Below are 23,088 nucleotides of genomic sequence, written 5' to 3'. Positions count from 1 at the left end.
CCTCTTTTGCAGCTCCTTCCCAGGGGCACAGGTCCCATCCCTATTCCTTTCTTTCTTTTTTTTCTTTTGTCCTACCCCGTTACATGGAGATTTTCTTGCCCTTTTCGAAGTCTGAGGTCTTCTGCCAGCGTTCAGTAGATGTTCTGTGAGAATCGTTCCACATGTAGATGTATTTTTGATGTATTTGTGGGAGGAGGTGAGCTCCACTTCCTACTCCTCCTCCATCTTGATCCGATCCCCTGACCATACCAATTTTTTTTTTTTCTGTACGCGGGCCTCTCACTGTTGTGGCCTCTCCCATGCGGAGCACAGGCTCCAGAGGCACAGGCTCAGCAGCCATGGCTCATGGGCCCAGCCGCTCCGCTGACCATACCAATTTTTGATGAGGGTATAGAGCAACTGGAATTCTCATACAGTGCTGGTAGGAATGTACAATGGTGCAGCCACTTTGAAAAACAGTTTAGTAGTGTCTTAAGTTAAATGTGCACCTACCTGTGAGTCAGCCTTTAAATTTCTAGGTATTTACTCAAGAGAAGCAAAAAAATATGTCCTAGAAGATATACAGATTGCCAACAAACACATGAAAGAATGTTCAACATCATTAATCATTAGAGAAATGCAAATCAAAACTACAATGAGATATCACCTCACACCAGTCAGAATGGCCATCATCAAACAATCTAGAAACAATAAATGCTGGAGAGGGTGTGGAGGAAAGGGAACCCTCCTGCACTGTTGGTGGGAATGTAAATTGATACAGCCACTATGGAGAACAGTATAGGGGTTCCTTAAAAAACTAAAAACAGAGCTACCATACGACCCAGCCATCCCACTACTGGGCATATACCCAGAGAAAACCATAATTCAAAAAGAGTCATGTACCAAAATGTTCATTGCAGCTCTATTTACAATAGCCAGGACATGGAAGCAACCTAAGTGTCCATCAACAGATGAATAGATAAAGAAGATGTGGCACATATATACAATGGAATATTTACTCAGCCATAAAAAAATGAAATTGTTATTTGTAGTGAGGTGGATGGACCTAGAGACTGTCATACAGAGTGAAGTAAGTCAGAAAGAGGAAAACAAATACCGTATGCTAACACATATATATGGAATCTAAAAAAAAAAAAAAGGTTTTGAAGAACCTAGGGGCAGGACAGGAATAAAGACACAGATGTAGAGAATGGACTTCAGGACACGGGGAGGGAGAAGGGTAAGCTGGGACAAAGTGAGAGAGTGGCATGGACATATATACACTACCAAATGTAAAACCGATAGCTATTGGGAAGCAGCCACATAGCATAGGGAGGGCAGCTCGGTGCTTTGTGACCACCTAGAGGAGTGGGATAGGGAGGGTGGGAGGGAGGCACAAGAGGGAGGGTATATGGGGATATATGTATATGTATAGCTGATTCACTTTTTTATAAAGCAGAAACTAACACACCATTGTAAAGCAATTATACTCCAATAAAGGTGTTAAAAATGTATTAGAAAAAAAATAAAAGAATATGTCCATACAAAGACTTGTACATAAATGTTCATAGTGGCTTTATTTGTGATCACCAAAACCTAGAGACAACCCCAGTGTCTATCAACAGGTGAAGGGATAAACTGTGCTTTGTTTATACAGTGGAATACTACTCAGCAATGGAAGGGAATGGACCACTGATACATGCAACAACATGGATGAATCTCAAAATAATCATGCTGAGTGAAAGAAGCCAAACAAAAAAGAGGACATACTGTATGATTCTGTTTATGTAAAATTCTAGAAAAAGCAAGCTAAATTTCAGTGACAGCAGATCAGCACTTACTTGGAGATGGGATGAGGAAGGAGAGATGGATTATGAAGGGGCACAAGGAAACTTTGGGGAGTGATAGATATGTTCGATAGCTTAATTGTGGTGATGGTTTCACCAGTGTATACATATGTCAAAACTCATCAAACTGCACACTTAAACATGTGCAGTTTATTTATGTCAGTTATAACTCAAGGTGCAAATGGGAAAAAATGACAGAAAAATATAACATTGACATCTTTCCATGTCAGCACCAAGGGTCTGCCTCATTCTTTTTGCTCTCTGTATGGTGTTTCATTGTATGTATGTACTGTGATTTTATCCACACAGCCTTGGGTGGGTGACTCATCTGTTTTAGGTAATGAGGCCCCCCTTTTTCCTTTGCGGATAAGGATGGCTTTTATTTCCTGAACCTGATTAATACATCTGGCATCATTGGTCAGAATGTAATTTCTGAAGCCCATTGCTTCTGGCTGTCTATGACCTCTTGTCTCATTGGGCTCAGAAGACTCTTATTTATCCTAAACATGGAAACAGATTAAGTGGCCATAAATGATCTTTTCCATAAAATTATGGAGCCTCAGAGATAATCTAATTCAACCCCCTTATTTTTACAGAAAAGAAAGCAGGATAAGTGATTTACCTGAGATCATACAGATAGTTAGAGCCCAGGACTCCTGTCTCTTAGTCTATTTTTCTACTGCACAGATGTCAAATAATTGCTTTTTTGCCTTACGGTGGTTTGTATCAGCTTTGGATCAGTACGTATTAATCTTTGGGAAAAAATACAAGCAGAAACACTCTCCATGGGCCATTATTAAACTACCTCTCTAGAGGAATGGTTCTGCTTTAGGTTCTTTATTCTTTGCAGCAAATGGGGAAAAATAATAGTTCTAAAGTAAAAATGAAATCAAACTCCCTGCTGTGTCTTCACCTATAAAGCTAATGCATCTCTCAAGAAATGACCGCTGTTTCACCTCTGGCATGCCTTAGGATTTCCACCCCAGCTGTCTGTTTTCATAAAGCTATCTCAAACATCATGTTATGTTAACTTGGAAAGTTTAGTCTCTACTGCCTAAGACGTTATACATTTTGGTTACTTCATTCTTTGCTCATTTGTTATTAGTTCCTTCATTTATTTGATAAATGTCTATGAATGCCTACTATTTTCCAGGCACTGTTTTAGGCAGTGGGATACACTGGTGAAGACAACAAAGTCCCTTGCTTGAGGAGCTTAGATTGGGAGTGGGGGGCACAGACAATAAGGGAATAATCAAGTAAATATGTTGTATATCAGATGTTGACAAGCGCTATGGAGAAAAATGAAGTAGATTAAAGGGAGGGAGTGCCAGGAAAGCATATGTGTATATAAGCTGTTTTATCTAGGCCAGCAGGGGAAAAGTCTTAATAATATGATGACATTTGAGAGAAGACAGGAAGCAAAGAGGCACAAACCCTTAGAGTATCTGGGGGAAAGAGGTACTTTCTAGGCAGAGAAAGCAGCAGGTATAAAGACCCTAAGGTGAGTTTGTGTTTGGCACGTGTGAGTCATCTGGAACTGGTGAGCAAGTGGGGAGGGTAGGGGATAAAGACAGAGGTGAGGTGAGAAGCAGATCATGTAAGATATTGTTGGCACTTGTAAGGACTCTGTCTTTTACTCCGAGTGAGAAGGAGGGCTCTGAGTGACAGGATATTATTTTTTCTTTTAAATTGGGGTAAAATTTACATAACATGAGATTAATCATTTTAACAGTTTTAAAGTATACAGTTGAGTAGCTTTTAGTACTTTCAGAATGTTGTGCAACCATCACCACTGTCTAATTTCAGAACATTTTCATCACTCCAAAAAGAAACCCCGTGCCCATTAAGCAGTCACTCTCCATTTCCCTCAGCCCCTAATGTGCTTTCTGTCTCTATGGATTTGCCTATTCTGGACATTTCCTGCAAATGGAATCATACAGAATATGGCCATTTGTGTTTGGCATTTCACTTAGCATAATATTTTCAAGGTTCATCCATGTTGTAGCATGTCTCAGAACTTCATTCTTTTTTATTGTCAATAATATTTCATTATATGGCTGTACCACATTTCCTTTATCTGTTCATCTGTTGATGGACATTTGGACTGTTTCCACCTGTTAGCTATTGTGAATAATGCTGCTATGAACATTTGTGTACAAGTTTTTGTGTGGACACGTGTTTTCAGTTCTGTATTGGGGAGATATATATGATTGATTGATGTTTGGCTGCATTGCGAGGCTTGCAGGATCTTAGTTCCCTGACCAGGGATTGACCCCAAGCCCCCAGCAGTGGAAGCGCAGAGTCCTAACCACTGGACCACCAGGGAATTCCCTGGATTTATATTTTAAAAACTCATTTTGGCTGCTGTGTTGAGGATAGATTGTATGAGGACAAGGGCAGAAGTAGGGAGTTCAGTTAAGAGGCTACTGCAACCATCCAGGAGCTAGGTGATGGTGGTTTAGACCAGAGTAATGGCAGTGGAGGGGGAGAGAACTGGTCATATTCTAGATATACTTTGAAGACAGAGCCAAGGGGATTTGCTAACACGTTGGATAGGTATTTTGAGAGAACAAGCAGAGTCAAGGGTGATTCTTAAGATTTTTGACCTGAGAAATGAAAGGACAGAGTTGCCATTTGATGAAATTGAGGGAAGAGCAGGTTTGGGGGAGGATTAGGGCTTTGGTTTTGGACTTGCTGTGTTTGAGACATCCCAGCAGAGATGTCAAGTAGGATGTTGGAAATAGAAGTCTGGCGTTTGAGTAAGAGAGAAATTTGGGAATTGTTAGTTTATAGAGCATATTTAAAGCCATGAGACTAGATGAGATCATTTAGGGGTAATTCTAGATAGTGAAGAGAAGCAGCCCAAGGAATAAGCATGGGCACAATCCAAAGATTAGAGGTCTAGGAGGTGAGGAGAGACCAGCAAAGGAGATTGAGAAGGAGCAGCCAGTGAGGTCAGAGGACCAGGAGAGTGTGGGATCCTGGAGGCCAAGTGAAATTACTTGAGACACTTCAGGAAGAATGATTTTTTTTTCCTTTTCTTGTTCTCACAAATTCCTTGAGGTAAGAGGTCCAGGAAATGTGTCCTTCCCTTTAGAGATGAGAACTGCTGTTTTGAGTGCCCAGGGTCATCCTTCATTAAGCTGAAAAGGAATTCTGGTCTTCTGAATAATATCTTCAAAGCATACTGCTTATTTATGTATACACTTTATGCCCCACTGAGGGCATTTAGTCAAAAATTCAGTCAAAAAATAATTGAGTGCCCACTCTATGCTAGTCTTTCTTCTAGGCATTGGGAACGCAGCAGTGAACAGAATATGTGGTCACTGATCTCCTGGAACTTACTCTAATGGAGGAGAAAGACATTAAACAAATCATTTGTTTAAATTATTGAACAAATTAAGTAATTTATATAAAAGACATAAAAAGTTACACATATGATGACTGCTACCAAGGCATCAGGGTGCTTTAGGAGCATATTAGGAAGGTTACTAATCCAGACTTGGGGTGGGGGCATGGTCAGAGATCTCCAGGAACTGACATATAAGGAGAGACCAGAAGAAGCAATAGATTTAGCCAGAAGTTTCAAGTAAACAAGAAAAATGGCAATTGTGGCCATCCCAGGCAGAGAAAAGAGGGAAGAAGAAGAGCTTTGGCACATTCAGGGAACCAAAAGAGCTTCATCATTCTGGAATGTAAAGTATAAGGAGAGGTGTAGGGTGAAAGATGAGTCTGCAGACGTGAGCAGGGGTCAACTCATAAGGATTTTCTTGCCATGCTAAGGAGTTTGAACTCAATCCCAAGAGCAATGGGGAACCACTGAGCAGTTTTAAAAGCATACTCAGCTCTTAGAAAGATCACTTAGGCTACCATTGTGAAAGGTTGGAAGGAAGCCTGCCTCCCGGCAAGAGAGCCCACTTCCTTTATGTGTTGGCTCTTGGTTTTTATTCTAGTGTTCCATTTGAAGTCCCCAAGCTGAAAAGTGGAAAGAGTGCCCTGGAGGCTGAGAGTGAGAGTGTGGATAGCTACATGGCTGACTCGGATAGCACGTCCAGGTGAGATGCCCCCAGTCCCTGCTGCTTTGCTCAGCCGAGCTCCCATTTTGTTCTCTAGCGCCAGTGTGCGGGAATCCACTGCCTTCAGTGTTCCTGACTTCTGTCCTCAGCAAGGCGAATGAAGTATTTTCTCTGACGTTGCCACAAGTCTTCCAGTAGCACTTCTACTGTTGGCTCTGAGCACAGCCTTCTGGAACATGCTAACTTCCACAGGCTGCTGCACCTTGGAGGAGTCTTCCTGGACCAGCAGCAACGGATGCTGCTATCCCTTAGGCTTGGGGGTTTGAGTGTTTGTGTTTGTACAGAGTTGCTTATCTAATCATCTGCATTCCTTCAAAGTAAATCAGATGTGAAGTTTACCTTCTGGATTTGGTTATTGCAATGGCCTCAAGCCAGTGGCTCTCTTTCCATAGAGCTTGGGTCCCTAGACAAAAGGGGAAGGGGAGAAGGTGATTTTATTATAGCTTCTGTATCTGCCTCCAGGAGAGACTCTCTGGATAAATCTGGCCTCTTTCCAGAATGGAAGAAGATGTCTGCCCCCAAATCTCAAGTAGAAAAGGTAAGCTTTATTTATTGGTTGGTCGATCTCTGTCTCTCTTTTGTCTGTCTTTGTCTGTGTATGTCTCTCTCTCTTTCTTTTACCTTCCTCAGGAAGAATTTAAATCAAGAGTTCAAACAAATTTTAGTTCAGATTCCCTTGGGAGCATTTTCTAAAGTTTTGGTTGAAACATGTGAGAAAATAGGTTTTGTACAATTTCCTAGGATTAAGTCCTAAGAGTAATCTTTCCTTTAAGTTTGTCATAGTTTAGTGAAAATCTGGGCCTTCTTCCTTACTCCACTCTTCCACCTAGTCAACTGTCTTTTTCCATTTCCTTGCCCTTACCTCTTCCTAGGAAGCTCAGCCTGGGGGTCAAAATGTGGTATCTGTGGACGAGGGTGAAATGATATTCAAGAAGAACACCAGAAAAATCCTCAGGCCTTCAGGTAGCTGGTTTCCCTTCATGGCCTTTTGAGATTGAAGTTCTGAGTACTTGGTGGGTTATTCGTACGGAGAAGAGTAGGTTTCTTTTGATTTGGTTTTCGGCCTTCCACTCAGAGTACACTAAATCTGTGATTGATCTTCGCCCGGAAGATGTGGGGCATGAAAGTGGCTCCTTGGGAGACAGAAGCAAATCTGTCCCAGGTCTCAGTGTGGATATGGTAAGTACCCTTGTATTTCACTTGGTCACTATATGAAATTTTATATATCTAAAGTTGACTTTACTGCCTGATACTCTCAATTCACCTGTTTCTTTAGGAAAAGGTAACATGAATCTTGATTTCCCCCTCAATTTCTTTTTTTTTCAGTATCCCCCTCAATTTCTAAAGTAAATCTAGTTGCTGAATTGCTTGAAGAAAAAGACTATCTTTCACTGTCTCTTTTATTTTCTAAACATTGCTTGATATATGGTTGGGGGCTCAAATAAATACTTATCTTGAATATAATGTAAAGAGATGGCTGGGTTGGGGCAGTCAAATGAGAAAGAGATATTCTTATCTTATTATTTTGTGATTTGAGAAGGGTAGTTGGAATATAGTTTGGAAGCCTGAAATGGGGAAACAAAGATAAGGATGTATGTGTGCATATGACACCTCAGAGCTTATCAACAATTATGGCCCCTACTAAAGGAAGGATATTCATCTTTGAACTTTTTCTTATTTTTATTAACTCTGAATCTATATTTATTTTTCAAGGAAGAGGAAGAGGAAGAAGAAGAAGACATTGACCACCTGGTGAAGTTGCATCGTCAGAAGCTAGCCAGAAGCAGCATGCGAAGTGGCTCTTCCATGGTAAGTTCTATTAGTTCTGTGGTATGGACATGTTGGGATACCAGGAAGGATGGAAGTGCCTCCCTAGAGCAGAATCAGGACCTGGGGAAATTCTCCTAGGCACTCTTTCTAGGTAAGTGAGATGCATTTGTTTGTTCCTTTCCTCAGTTTAGACCATAGTTGCTTAGTGCACAGTTAGGTGGCTTTCTCAGCCTCTGCCCTGGAGATTCTTACATCAGGTAGTTAGAGCTAGAGATGTTCATCATAGCCTTGTGAACAGTAACCCATAACTTCTCCCTTAAAAAGGTACCCAGGGGCTTCCCTGGTGGCGCAGTGGTTGAGAATCCACCTGCCAATGCAGGGGACACGGGTTCGTGCCCCGGTCCAGGAGGATCCCACATGCCGCGGAGTGGCTGGGCCCGTGAGCCATGGCCGCTGGGCCTGCGCGTCCGGGGCCTGTGCTCCGCAACGGGAGAGGCCACAACAGTGAGAGGCCCACATACCGCAAAAAAAAAAAAAAAAAAAAAAAAAAGGTACCCAGGCCATGAAGTGAGCAAGATCAGGTTTCTTCATTAGAGCATGTACCAAGTCTCACATTCAAGGGCAGTGAGTGCCATGAGAAGGGCCTTGGCAGGGTTAATTGGCATCAGGATATGATTAAGGAACAACAGCATCAATCAGAATCATGAAGTTAAAGGGACATTTAAGAATCAGGGCCTAGTTCTGTCATAAGTGTGAAGATTGATATTTAGGGGAAACAGAATCAGAAAGCAGAGTGATTAGATGGTCCCACTCACACATAAGAAGAGAACAGTGGGCTTGCAGAGTCAATTATTACCTGAGAGGAAGGTATCTTTTCACCTCTGTTGGGATTTTCCCCCCAATTCTGATGCAATCACTTTTCTCTGTAGGTCTTGACAGACATAAGGTGGATAAAAGAAACGCACAGATAATTAAGGCCCCTTGTTTTAATTAGTAACTGACCCCTTCTAGCCAGCATTGTAGCATATATAACATACATCAAAATTGGACTGAGCTGCGTCTTACCTCTACTCCTTGCCCACCTTCTGGGGCAGTTGAAAATTAACAATAAAATGTGTAAAAAGAGGGGAGAAGAGCAGCTCGGAGCCTAGGTGAGCCATGAGCTGATTGATGAACCTGAGCAGTTGTGCGTGTGCCCTTAGCTGTCTCTTATACTCTGGGTACAAGACGACTGGCAGTACTGGCTGGTTGGTTGCAGGGGGCTTTTGTTTTCTTCAGTGACTATGGCTTTCTCATGAGGGAAAATGTTAGCAATGTGGCGGGGGGAGTGTGCCTTCGCCAGATGTTTGTGGGTGCTTTATCTTTTTTTGTTTGGTTGGTTTTTTGTTCTGTTTTGTTTTGTTTTTTGCCACGCCACAAGGCATATAGGATCTTAGTTCTCCCACCAGGGATTGAACCTGTGCCCTCTGCATTGAAAGCACAGAGTCTTAACCACTGGACCACCAGGGAAGTCCCTGTTTGTTCTTTTCTTCCAGTTTTATTGAGATATAACTGACATAAAGCACTGTGTAAGTTTAAGGTATACAGCATAATGATTTGACTTACATATATCATGAAAAGGTTACTGCAATAAGTTTAGTGAACATCCATCATCTTATATAGATACAAAATTAAAGAAATAGAAAAAATTTTTTTCCTTGTGATGAGGACTCTTAGTATTTACTCTCTTAACAACTTCCATATATAACACACAGCAGTGATAATTATATTTATCATGTTACGCATTATATCCCTAGTACTTATTTATCCTATAACTGGAAGTTCATACCTTTTGACCACTTTCATACAATTCCTTCTCCCCTGACCCCTTGCCTCTTATAACCACAAATCTGATCTCTTTTTCTGAGTTTTGTTTGTTTGTTTGTGTTTGAAGTATAATTGACCTACAACACTATGTTAGTTCCTGTTACACAACATAATGATTCGATATTTATGTAAATTTCAAAACCATCACCATGGTAAGTCTAGTTACCATCTGCCATGTGGGTGCTTTATCTTCAGAGTACGATTGGCAGCATGATGAGCATTTATAGCGAAGCTGGCGATTTCGGGAACATCTTTGTGACTGGCAAGATTTCCTTTTCCCTGAAGTATGAGCAGCAAACACAGGCTCTGGTCATTCACGTGAAGGAGTGCCACCATCTGGCCTATGCTGACGAAGCCAAGAAGCGCTCGAACCCGTGAGTGCTTCTGGACCCTGCGCGGTGCTTGGAGATGATCAGACCCCAGCATCTCTCTGGGCACCCTTGAATCGAGGCTCTCACTTCCTAGGCAGACAGGGAGGTGTGATTGAGAGTGGTTAGGGGAGATGTGGGAAAAGGACCAGGATTGGGAAAATGCAAGAATGGCAGGTCTAAGAGGACTCGATGTAACATTTTCATTTCATCATGGCATATGTATATGGAGAGGAAGAAAATAAGGAATGCGCTTCCAAAAAGACAGCAAATTACTCAGTATTCTCCTTGGTTTTTAGATATGTGAAGACTTATCTTTTGCCTGACAAATCCCGCCAAGGCAAAAGAAAAACCAGCATCAAGCGGGACACCATTAATCCGCTATATGATGAGATCCTCAAAGTAAGTATCTAGAGCCCGAGAGGGTATGAGAATTTGATCTGTCTTGTGTGCTAAGCTGTAGCTATTCCTCTGCTATGTGGGTGGTCGACATGGTTTTCAGTGGCCATGTCTGTGTTTGAGGATATACTATGGGCATCTGTTCATGTCCTGACCTCCCAGAGAAGAGAGCAAAGCTGATCTGACTTTCTTGGATTATTGTGAAGTTGGAGGTCCACATGGCCACAAATCTCATTTTAAAGAGTCATTTGCGATCAGGAGTCTCCCTGGCAGTTCTTTTTGAATATTCCAGTGTTCTCTCCCCCACTGAAGGAAAAATTAATATTCCAGGTCCTCCAATGGAATATGGTAGGTTTTTGTGAAACGGGGTAAGTGGAGGCTTTGAGGGAGGAAACTCAAAGTGCTTAGGGACTAAAGTGATTTGATATTCAAGACTATGGACTTTGAGCATGGTTGCTCAGATTTTGGAGTAATCTTTTTCTGAGGAATTACCGTGAACTAATCATCTTGGGCTTCTTCTTTCCTTTCACAGTATGAGATCCCAGAATCTCTCCTGTCCCAGAGGACTTTGCAGTTCTCGGTTTGGCATCATGGTCGTTTTGGCAGAAACACTTTCCTTGGAGAGGCAGAGGTCCAGATGGATTCCTGGAAGCTTGATAAGAAACTGGATCATTGCCTACCTTTACATGGAAAGGTAGTCTGCTTTAACAACTCCTTACAGAGTTTGGATCTGAGGTAGAATTGCCTGCAGTGACTTCTGCTGGGACAGTTTTGAATGCAGTCTGTGGAGTTCTAGCACACCCTGCTGGGGATACTGAGTTTAACAGTAATTTCAGATGCCATGGTTTTCCTTTGAAGTCTTTCTTATGTGTGCCAAGCTTTGCCTCCTGATCTTCCAGAGTCTGGGCGTATCCTAACATCCTAACTTGTACCTCTTCTCCAAGCTAACTTTTTGGGTGTATCCTAATCTGCACTGGTTTTCCAAACTACCCTTTTCACTAAAGAAGTGGGAAGTAAAGCAATTCACGGAGTTGCAATTGCTGTGCTCTTGGTCACACAAGCCAGGGACAGTTTTACTTTGGAGATGGCATCTCGGGTGAGAGTGTGGCAGTGTGCATAATAGTACCTGGGATCTGAGTGCAGACCTGGATTTGAATCCAGGCCCTGTGATTTACCAGCTAGGTAAATCACCTAAATTAAAGGTAACTTACAGGACTTCCCTGGTGGTCCAGTGGGTAAGACTCCACGCTCCCAATTCATGGGGCCTGGGTTCGATCCTGGTCGGGGAACTAGATCCCACATGCATGCCGCAACTAAGAGGTTACCTGCTGCAACTGAGAGTCCACATGCCGCAACAATGAGCCTGCATGTCACAACTAAAAGATCCCACATGCCGCAACTAAAAGATCCCACATGCCTCAGTGAAGATCCCAAGTGCCACAACTAAGATCCAGTGCAGCCTAAATAAATAAATAAATATTTAAGAAATAAAAGAAAAAGATAACTTAGGTAAGTCACCTAACTTCTGTGGGCCTTAGTTCCTTCACCTGTAAAGTGGAAATGATAATAATATTGTTCTTCTGCAGGATCATATACAGAATACCAATCAGTGCCTGGCACATAAAAGACATTCAATAGGTTACTGTCACTCTGGTTAAGATGAAATGCTAAAACAGAGTTAGGACTTCTTGATTATCAGAACTGTTCAATGGCAAGGTTCTTCTGTAAAACTTTTTTTACACTAGCATTTTCAATGCTAAAAATAGTACATGTTACATAGAATGCCTTTGGAAAGATGGACATGAAACTAGTAGTAGTGACTGCCTCTAGGAAGAGAGACTGAGGTGGGAAGGTTTAGTTTTCTCTATATGCCCTTTTATAACATTTGAACTTTTTATCAGGTCTACGTATATTGCTTATCAAGAACATTAAGAATAAAAAGATTTATGTGCACGATTCAAAATTAAAACAACATGGAAGTGTATAAAAAGAAAAATAGGTTATTTCCATTCCATAGAAATACTACTGTTATCAACTACTTGGATATCTTTATAGAAATTTTGTATTAAGCAGCACAGATATATATACATATGGATTTACATTTTTCCTTTTTACACAAATGGGCTCTTATCATTGTGTATATATATCTTGACTTTTCATTTAACAATGTGTCATTTACCATGGACATTTTTCTATGCCATCACTTACAGATTTATCTCATTTTAACTGCTGGATAGTATTCTTCATGTACCTATATTATAATTTATTTACAATCCCCCCACCAATGGGTATTTAAATTGTTTGCCTCTTTTTTTGCTATTAAAACTATGCTATAATATATCTTGATCCTCTTTTGTGAGTGTAACTGTAGGAGAAGTTTCTGGTGGTGAAATTGCTGAGTCAAAGGAAATGTACATCCAGTATTTTGATAGCTACTTCCCTCCAAAAATAGTAACAATATTAAAAATGTCCCTAGGAAAGCAGTTATCACCAAACTATAGCATATTATTAGAAATTTAGAATTTCTGAAGCATTTGGCATATAAGATATTCTCTCTGGGGCCTACAGTTGATATAATTATATTGGAAATGTCACTGTAAGCCATCATGAGCTACTGCCAATAAAAAAATGTCTTACATAAAAAGAAAAACCTGCACTAAAATGGAGCTGTTTGCTCTTTGCAATTATTTTGAGCCAGAATGAAAATATGCTACTGAAACAAATACGCCAATTATGCCAATTTCCAGCTAAGGCTAAACTCCAACTTTTCAGAGTCCACTAAAGTTCACAATCTAGAGACTAATAAATTGTGTAGACATTTTATAAACAACAAAAAGACCACTCCAGTACTACATATCTATTTTAACTGAAAACATTCTACATTTATTGTCTCTGATTTTTCTTTTTTTGCCCTAGTGATCCGTTTGCTCCCATTCAGTTTTCTCTTCCTGGCATCCACCTCCCTGTTCTTCTGTGTCTCTCCCATACACTACACTTCTGTGCATTCTGGGTATGTGGTACATTTTTCCAAACCAGTGGGGATTATACCTTCCTTGCATTGCCATGCTCAGAGTTGAGGCCTTAGGTTAGAGGAGCCCCAGTGAACACGGGCAGTGAAAGAGCACCTCTGATCTGCACCAGCTCATGCTCTGGGTACCAAGGCATAAGGGACAGAGCCATGCTGAGAGAGCCAGTAGAGTGAAGCAGTCCTGCTGCCCACGGCCACTTGCTGCTCATCCCACATATCCACTCATTCACTCTTGCATTCATTCAGGAAATATTTGTGGAGCATCTACTATGTGCCAGGTACATTGCTAAGTGTTGGGCATACTAGGATGAACAACAACAAAAAGGCTTGATTCCTGTCCTCCTGGCATTTAGATTCTAGTGGTAGATGCAGTCATTAATCAAAAGTAACCTAAACAAATGTAAAATTAAAAATTGTGGCATATTCAAATCCTTGTAACAGAGTTTCACCTAGCCCTCAAATCTTTGCAAGCTCTCTTTTAAAAAAGACTTTTTATCTTTGAAAATCATACAAGTGATACATGCCATTCTCATTAAAAAGACACTATCGATATAGACAGAGTAAAAAGTGAAAGCCCTCTTTCCTTTCCCCATTCTACTCCCCTCCTTAGAAGATACAGGTGTTATGTCTGTATGCTTCTGGGTTTTTCTATGCAGTGTAGTATAGTGCTTAAAACCATGGATTCTGGGACCAGTCTGTCTGAATTTGAATCCTGGCTCTGCCAATTACTGGGTGACCTTGGGCAAGTTACTTAACTTCTCTGTTCCTCTGTTTCATAATCTGTAAAATGGGGATAATTGTACTCATGTCATAGGGACTATCTTGAGGATTAAACAAAATGATATAATTAAAATACTATAACAGTACCTGGCACATAGTAAGTACTATATGAGTGATAATGATAATAATCATTATTTACATACATATATATTTACATATACAAATATGAATATATTTTAATATAAGTGGGATGCTTTTTCTGCATCTTGCCCTGTTGACTTAACAGTACATCTTGGATATCTTTCTATATGTCAGTGTGTAGAGATTCACTGCATCCTTTTTGATGATTGCACACCATATGCCATACAATGGCATTAAAATCACTCATTTAACCTTTCCTGTATTGATTGACATTTAGGTTGTTTCCACTTTGGGGCTATCACTAACAATGTTGGTAGCAAGATTCTTTGTCATGGTGTCAGTCCCCTGTCAGTTTGTATGGCAACTTTGCTGGCAGACCTTTGAGGGTATTTGGAATCTAGTAATGGTATCCCCAAAGTAGCAAAATAGTAGGCATTGCGGAAGACTCTTTGTTAGTTCTTCCTCAGCTCCTTCGGAAGAAACTGCCTTAGAATCCTGTGGCTGCCATGGCCTAGGGATCGTGGATGGTATTCATAAGGAGAAGGATCCTTTTACGCTGTGAAACTGTTCTTGGGGGTAATTTTAGAATCTCCTCAGCGAGAGGTCTCAACAACTCCTGAACCGCCCAGCTTGACCTATTGGGTTTCCCTGTGTTTCAGATCAGTGCTGAGTCCTCGACTGGCTTGCCGTCACACAAAGGCGAGTTGGTGGTATCACTGAAATACATCCCAGCCTCCAAACTCCCTGTTGGAGGTGACCGGAAGAAGAGTGAGTTTTCTTTGGGGCCCTGGATTTAGCTCTTAGTTTTCTGCACAAGATCTGTGCGAGGTGGTGCTGGCTAGTGGCTAGCACTATTGGAGAGACCAGATTACGATGCACACTGGATCATTTTCTAGGGAAGATTCCTTTACTAAGTAAGCCATTTCTGTTTTTCAACCAGAAGGGAATGCCTTAAGAGTTGGATTCCCTTTTTTGTTTTTATGTTGTTGTTTTGTTTTGTTTTTGATGCCATTAAACTAACTTGGTCTTGGTCCAGCTCTGACAGGCTACTAAGAGGTCAGAACAGAACAGAAGCTTCAGGACTGAGAGAGGGTGGTTGGAAAGGGTGGTGTATAAGTATAAGGGACAGGAAGTTGAAGGCTGAGGAAGAGTAAATCAACACACCAGGCATAGTGACTGTGGATATGTAGGTGAATAAGATACTATATTTGCCCTCCCTTGCACAGTTTATTTTAGAAAGTAATATAGTCATCTGCTAAAAGAACACAGATAAGGCAGTGATGAATTCTGTCTGGTTATATTTGGGAGAATTTTAAAGAGGAAGTAATGATGATACTGGACTTAAGACTTTACCAGGAAGAAAAAGAAGAGGATGGGGTGAGAAGAGCATTTCCAGAAGAGGAGATAGCATGAGCAAAGGTTTGAAAAAGGCATGGTAAATGGGGGGTTGTATGTAAGCGTGAGGCAGTGAACTTCTTAGTTGAGTGGGGCTAGAATTATGGTATATAGATGTGGAAGTAGGGCTGGAATTGTTGATGAGGCTGCAGCCTAGCTGAAAAGGGCCATGAATGTAATGGTAAGGAGTTGAACTTGACACTTTGGCAATGGGAAGCCAAGTTCTTAAAAAGTTACCTGCAGCAAAGTCTAATCTATAGGATTTGGGGAAGTCAGTGAGATTCCCAAGGAGGGTGTGCAGGATAGCTAGAGAAGAGAGGCAAGGATAGAACCAGAGGGAACACTTTAGAGAATGAAGATGGGAAGAGAAGCCAGTGAGGTGGAGGCTTATCAGGGGAGAGCAATGCCGGGAGAGAGCTTGAAGAAGGGAGCGGGTGTTGTCAACAGTATTGAAATACCACTGGCATGTCGGGCCCAATGAGAAGACACAGCTTATCGGCATTAGATTACATTTTCAGTGGATCAGTGGAAGCAGATGCCAGATTTCACTAGAAACTAGGTTGAGTGAATGAGGCAAAGAAGTAGAGGCAGTGAGTGTGGACTCTTTTTTTCCAGGATAATTGATGGTGAAAGAAAGGAGAGCCAGGGAGGACAGCTTGAATAGGAGATAAGGTTGAAGGGAAATTTACTTTTAAAAGGATTTTTTAAAGCCAGAGGTGAGATTAGCATATATTTAGACTGAGAGGATGGGACCAGTAGAGAATGAGATATTAAAAATGGGAGGTGGGGGTTGAAATTGATGATGCCTGATGAGTCTTGTTGACATGGGGATGGGATCCAGAACACAAGTGGTGGAGTTCCCTTTTTTCAATCATTCAGCAAACATCAGGAAACTTTATTTCTCTATGCCTCAATTTTCTCATCTGTAAAATGAGGAGAATGATGGTATATATCTCATATGGTTGTTTTGAGGAATAAATGCTTAATGTTGAATCAGGCACATAGCCAGTTTTCAATAAGCCTTTGTTGCTATTGTTATGACTTGAGCACCTATTTCTCGCTGTTAGGCGCTGTGCTAGGCACTGAGAATACAAGACAGGTGTGGTCCACTTATCATGGAAGTTGCTGTCTTCAGGAACAAGGAGAGGAAGTGCTATGTAGATAAAGCTTGAGAGAAATGTGGAGGTGTCAGAACTCACTTGCTATGTCTGACATCCCTTCCAGGTACAGGTGGGGAAGGGGGAGAGCTCCAGGTATGGATCAAAGAAGCCAAGAATCTGACAGCTGCCAAATCAGGAGGGACTTCAGACAGCTTTGTGAAGGGGTGAGTCCCTGGACCAGCACCAAACTAACCAGTTTCAGGACATGAGAGTTAAGAGAGGAACCCAATTTAACCTTTCTCTGTAGATATTATCCCTGTGTGTCCTGCCACCTCCAGCAACCAACTTGTTCCTGAAATTAGGTAATGGCACAACCTCCGCTACCACGTTTCCACTGGTCTGAGCTCAGTTTGGGCTGGGCTGTAGTGTTGATTTCCAAAAAGGAGGGTGGTAGACAGTTAGGTCTGACTTTTCCTTTGTTATAGATTTATGCTCTTAATTAATCCTGAATAAAAATCTGTGTTCCCTGACTGTCAAGACCTGGGGACTCAGGACTTTGTTCCCCACAATATTTAAGCAATGGCAGCTTTCCCCAAGTTACAGCTCAACCTACTGACTTAAGTTCTCTAGCAAATCATGTCTGGCTGTGCCTATGCTTATTACTGTTGTTTTTATTAAACAGGACTTTTCCCAATAGAAGTGGAACCAAATATTCAAAACCTATTTTTGATGGCATATAGACAATAGCTCCCTAATAATATTGTATTAATTTTCTCTCCAGGTAAAAGGAATTGAATCGGGTGAATGATCTAGTGGAGGTGGTAGGAACTATGCTTCAGCAGATTCAGAGGAGGGAGAGTGTGTCCTCGGATCTGAGTGTTGACTCAACTTCCTGGGCTAGACCTGTGGGAGGGGAAAGGGAAATTTAGATAGATATTGCCAGGTTTGAGTAGGTTGTTGATTCCTCCGCACCCTCTGCCAGATACCTCCTTCCCATGAGGAACAAGGCCAGTAAGCGTAAAACTCCTGTGATGAAGAAGACCCTGAATCCCCACTACAACCATACATTTGTCTACAATGGTGTGAGACTGGAAGATCTCCAACACATGTGCCTGGAACTGACTGTGTGGGACCGGGAGCCCCTGGCCAGCAATGACTTCCTGGGCGGGGTCAGGCTGGGTGTTGGCACTGGTGAGAACCTCTCCCCCACCCTCACTGTCTTCAAGGCCTCTTAGATATTTCATTCTGAATAGACCCATCACCCTCCCTACACAGCTCCACTATGTCAGGAGTTGTCTTCTTTCAGTTAACATTCAGCCAGTGTTTACTGAGGACCTATTATGTGCAGGGCTGAGGGGAGGCTGAGCTCCTGCACTTTCATGTGTACAGGTAAATGGGACCCTGATTTCCAGGAATGCCATCATCTTCCCACCAAAAACATATAAAAACCTACATATATCTGTACCTCTGATTTCCACCTTCCATCCTGTTACATGAAAGAGGGGTCCTTCCTAGCAAGGGCCAAGCTCTTTCCAAGTGTTCTAGATCACACCCTCTCCTTCTCAGTGACCTTACTTCTGGAATCTCCTATCTATCCTATCTGATCAGTTTTATTCTCTCTACCTCCCTATTGGAGGAGAAAGTACATATACTCTGGTATTTCCAGTCTTAATAAACAGAAACAAACCTTCCCTTGACCCCACGTCTCCCCTCTGATTTCTTAAAGAGTGGTTTCCATGGCCTCAGCTCTCCTTTAGTCTTCAATCCACTGTGATCTGACTTCTGTCCCACCATTCCACTGAGTAACTGCTTATGCCAAAATTTTGTTTTCATCATCCTAGAATTTTCATGCTATTTAGCATTAGCTGATCACTCCCTTTTTCTTGAAATACTTTGCTTCTCTTGACACCACACTTTTCTTTGGGACATCCTCATTCTCTACCCAAACTCTAAATATTGGTGCTCTCAAGGCTTAGTCTTGAATTCTCCTTTCTTTCTCTACAGTCTCTGCATTCCTGTGGCTGTAAATATTACTTGTATATTAATAATTCATACAAAGCATTTAACACAAAGCATCTAGAATGATGTTCTTACACATGTAAGCCAGTTCATGTCAGTCCCCTACTTCAAACACTTCAGGGGCTCCTACTGCACTTAGAAAGCAATCCAAAGTTCTCACCATGCCAATAGGCCCCTGTGTCTAGACCCTCTGTTCCTTTATGATCCATCATATAGTACTACTTGCTCACTATGCTCCAAACACAATGACTTGCTTTCTTTTCTCCAAGTATACCAAGCTTCTCCCCACTTCATAACCTCTGCAATTAGTGCTCCCTCTGTCTGGGAAGGCTGGTTCCTTCCAGTCCTTCAGCTCCTGACTATATGTCTCCTTCTCAGAGGGGCCCTCAGATCACTTAATCTAAGCGAGGCCTTGATCTAGGTACTACAAGTCACCCTGTTTATTTGCTTCATGACACTTACCTCACTATCTGGAATACTCTTGTTGATTTACTTGTGTATTTTCTGTCTTCTATATTCAAATGTAAGCTGCCTGCGGGCAGGACTTTTTCTGCTTTATTTACTACTGTATCTCCAGAGCCTAGAAGAGTACTTGGTACACAGTAGGCACTTGATAAATCTTTGTTGAATGAATGAATATACAAGAGAATAGAAATGAGGCCCCATATGATCTGAACTTCAAGCCTGGAGTCTACAGCCAGAAAATAAAGGTGTTCAGCTTCCTTCCTTCCTTCCTTCCTCCCTCCCTCCCTCCCTCCCTCCCTCCCTCCCTCCCTCCCTCCCTCCTTTCTTCCCTCTTTCCTTCCTCCCTCTCCCCCCTCTCTTCCTCCCTCTCCCCCCTCTCTTCCTCCCTCCCTCCCCTCCCCTCCCCTCCCGTCCCCTCCCTTCCCTTGTCAAGTTGGCAATAACAGAAGGGCTATAGCTGTAACAGCCTTAGAATAAGAAGTCTCGAGCTACCGTGTGCTGTTTCGAGTCTCATTTCATCAACTTTAAGTCTCTTGACGGAGTCTCAAGAGCACAGAAATAGCTGTGCAAAATCAACAGGGAGCCATTCTCAGACCGCTGTCCCCATCAGCCCATCTTCATAGCGCACTGTCTTTTATGGGGTGCTACCCTTAATGCATAACCCATATTTCTCAGTAGGCTGAGGAATGGGGTCCCTGTTCAGCCTCCTCTGGTGTTTCTCCTTAGGGATCAGTAATGGGGAAGTGGTGGACTGGATGGACTCGACTGGGGAAGAAGTAAGCCTATGGCAGAAGATGCGACAGTACCCAGGGTCTTGGGCGGAAGGGACTCTGCAGCTCCGTTCCTCGATGGCCAAGCAGAAGCTGGGCTTGTGAGCCCCTATCCTCTGCAGGTCCAACCTTGTCTAGGGCAAGTCAGAGGAAGCAAAGAAACCAAGGGTGAAGATGTATAATTTAGTGTGTGTGTATGTGTGTGTGTGTGTGTGTAAACGTGTATTTCTACAAATCTCATTATGCTAGAGTGATGTAGACTATCCCTTTTTAAAGCAGGCTCGAAAATAAGCGTCTCTTCAAAATGTTTTTATTTGTGCATAAACTACTATATATTTTCAGAGTCCATGTTTCTTATATCTTTATGAGATTTAATTAACTTATCTTTTAAAACAACTTTTTATCACCTGTCTTGCTATCCTGGTTCTTCCTTCCCCAGGAAGCCCCGGCTGCCTTTGGCACTCATACTGGTCTGTGTTTCAAGGTGTGCCTGGTCTGAGGCCAAGGCTCCGGGAAGCAGGGGTGGGTTACAGAAGATGGGGTGGAAGACAGAAGATGGGAGAGAGGTGAGTAGGTCCATCCTTCCTTCTCCAATTTATGCTTTTAACTCCATTTCTACCTTGACACATTTCTGGAACTTGGCTTTTAACTCTTCTTGTTGGTAGCAGTTTCCACCTTGCTTGGGTCGAATGCTTTTCTTGGAAATGCTAAGAAAATGTCTAAGTTGCTTCCAGTTCTGAAAACCTTCCCTAGACCTTTGGGGAACCCTTATAACAGAGCTGCTTTAGAAGAGCACTTTAATTAGATAATGGCCTTTGGCCTGGGTCATGGGCATGCCCAGTAAGGGCTTCTCAGTGGTCCCTGAGGACCAGTGACTGAGTGTCTCCCAGCCCATGCTGAATTCTTTGCATTTTAAACTGATACAGCAGTTGTTAAAGAGCTCCTAATTTCTCTAATGAAAGACAAGACATCTTCACTCTCACGTACCACACTTTTCTTAGCGTTTGTGTTCGCCATATGTTACCACCAAGAATAGGGTCTACATACTGTTATGTCAGCCAGAATGGCCACGTATGGTCTAAACCAGTCCAGTGTTTCTCCAGGCTGGGCACTGTTAGTGTCCAAGAGAGTGTGTTCAGAGAATCTCCCAGGTTTTCTGACTTCCTTCTTGAAGTGGTTTCAGTTCCTATTTTTTCTCTTGTTTCCTAAAGTTGACCTAGATGTAACCTGGGTGTGGTGGGTTGAGACCTTTCTAAGAAGGGTCTAGCGATCTAACGTTCATTTTCTGAAACTCACTCTCCCAAACTGACCTTCTTATTCTCACAGTTTTATCTTCACAAAGTCATTTGTAAAAGGAGTCTGTACCGGAGAAGAAATCCCTTTCAGTAGAGTTGACTGCTAGCGGACTCTCCTATAAGGCTACTGGATTGAAGGTGGCCACTGCAGTTTCTGTTGTATGTGTGAAGTGAACGGAAGAGTGTTTTAAAAAGGTTTATTCGGTGTGGATTGATATTGTAATGGAAGGCATAACTTGGGATCCTGGACTGTCACTTGCTCCTTTGTTCTCCACCCCCTGAAATGTGTGTGTGCTTCAATAAAGCTTTCTTCCTTGTCAAGCGTTTGCATTTGTTAGTCTTATAGATGCTTTCGTCTCTGATGTCCTGACTTCCTGTTGTTGCTTTTCATGTGGCTTGAAGGATAAGAACCAAAGTGACAAATGCCCTTCCCTAACCATACTGTGCTCACTTGAAGAAAATTTCCCTGTCCCCACATTGGTGCCTGATAGCTCTGCCGAGCTCTGATCCATTGACCTCTGTGTTTGGTATTGAGGGAGAGAATGAGAACCCATCTTAAAAGTGCTAACACTTTTCTTTCTCTCTCTAAAGTACCAAGGGAAACTCCTCCTTTACCTTTGTAGCCACCCCCATCCCACCTCTGCAACTGCAGGAAGGAGAGAAAAGTGCACAGGGAAGGGAAGACATCCCCTGCTGTTTCTTTCTGGATCCTTCACCTTCTCTAGGAGGTAGGGCCTTTTCCTTCACTCCTACTACCACTATTCAGTTTTGAGAGATAAATAACCCAGATACCAAGTAACCCATCTCAGAAATAAGGCTCTGGGTTTCTAGGTAGAGCCCAACTGATTTTTGACCTCTTGTATAAAAGGGTATTAAAATATATTGAATGCCTTTTGTGTACAAAGCTTTCTGCTAGGCATATATTATTTCCTTCATTTCTCCAAGCACCTTATGAAATAGGAAACCTTGCCTTTTTACAGGTGAGGAAAGTCAAGCCCACTATCATGCATAAAGTTGGGAAGTGAATCAAGGTCTGACTCTACAGGACCATGCTGTCTCCTGTGAGGCATGGGCCAAGATTCAAAGAAAGGGGTGACTCCTCTCTTCTAAAATATCTCAAAGAAATAAGTTTCATTTACGGGGTAGGACAATCAAAATGCTTTGGATGTTACCTAGTCAGCTGACTGACGGAATAGCTTGTATGGGGGGAGGGGGCAGGGGAAGGGAAGGAGGGGGGAACGGAGGAGCGTTCAGGGCATGAAGGAGCAGAGAGAAACACAGAAACAAGTAGTACAGGGTCGGGTTGGGCTAGCCCCTTTGGGTCTGGCTGTCAGACTGATCCCACTGCTGTCTCCTTCCTCTGTTTTAGGAGTTGGAATTTCCTGACTCATAATCCTGACTTTACTCATAGCCGTAAAACTTGACCGAAAGAAAGCAAGATTGATTTGTCTTGACTACTCAATAAAATGAAACAAAACAAAAGCTTCTCATTTTTTTTAAGCTAGAGGAGCATTTATATGCAAGAGTCAGGCCCAGGTGGGAACTCTGCTTGAGAGGCAGTGGGCCTCCTCGTGTTATCACTTGGGCCTTTGACCCTCTGGTGTGCCCTGGCTTGCCACATGAAGTGTTAGTGATAAAGACAAGGAAGGGCATTCATTTTGCCTGATGTGCAATCTTTGCCTCTGGAACCACAGACCCTGTCTGATTGGAGATTTCCCACATTAACTCATTGTATTTTGCCTTCTGCCCATAACTTGCTTCCTGCCTTTCAGAGCTCCTGTATTTCTCTGGAGGGAAGTGGGAGAAGGGACCTTTGTGCTCCAAGTTTGATCATTTCCTCCATGTCCCAT

General features: G+C 42.3%; 1 protein-coding gene across 17 annotated transcripts in view; it reads left to right on the top strand.

The window, feature by feature from the left end:
* SYTL4 (synaptotagmin like 4) overlaps positions 1-23,088 on the top strand; it is a 196,533-nt gene that overhangs the window by 139,700 nt on the left and 33,745 nt on the right. For 15 of the 17 annotated variants that reach the window (XM_079910068.1, XM_079910080.1, XM_079910079.1 and 12 more), the window contains 12 exons: positions 5,780-5,881; positions 6,365-6,440; positions 6,775-6,865; positions 6,978-7,081; positions 7,616-7,711; positions 9,734-9,912; positions 10,206-10,308; positions 10,838-10,999; positions 14,854-14,962; positions 16,814-16,913; positions 17,672-17,880; positions 19,900-21,552. In XM_079910068.1, the coding sequence (XP_079766194.1) occupies positions 5,780-5,881; positions 6,365-6,440; positions 6,775-6,865; positions 6,978-7,081; positions 7,616-7,711; positions 9,734-9,912; positions 10,206-10,308; positions 10,838-10,999; positions 14,854-14,962; positions 16,814-16,913; positions 17,672-17,880; positions 19,900-20,048 (1,480 nt within the window). In that variant the 3' untranslated portion in view covers positions 20,049-21,552. Of the gene's footprint in view, positions 1-5,779; positions 5,882-6,364; positions 6,441-6,774; positions 6,866-6,977; positions 7,082-7,615; positions 7,712-9,733; positions 9,913-10,205; positions 10,309-10,837; positions 11,000-14,853; positions 14,963-16,813; positions 16,914-17,671; positions 17,881-19,899; positions 21,553-23,088 lie in introns of those variants that run through there. The other 2 variants (XM_079910075.1, XM_079910076.1) reach the window with 2 other exon arrangements.

This window comes from Stenella coeruleoalba (genome assembly GCF_951394435.1).
Source record: "Stenella coeruleoalba genome assembly, chromosome: X".
In the NCBI taxonomy this organism is placed as follows: Eukaryota; Metazoa; Chordata; class Mammalia; order Artiodactyla; family Delphinidae; genus Stenella; species Stenella coeruleoalba.
The sequence above is the reverse complement of the archived record's forward strand: the minus strand, read 5'-3'. Positions and strand labels throughout refer to the sequence as shown.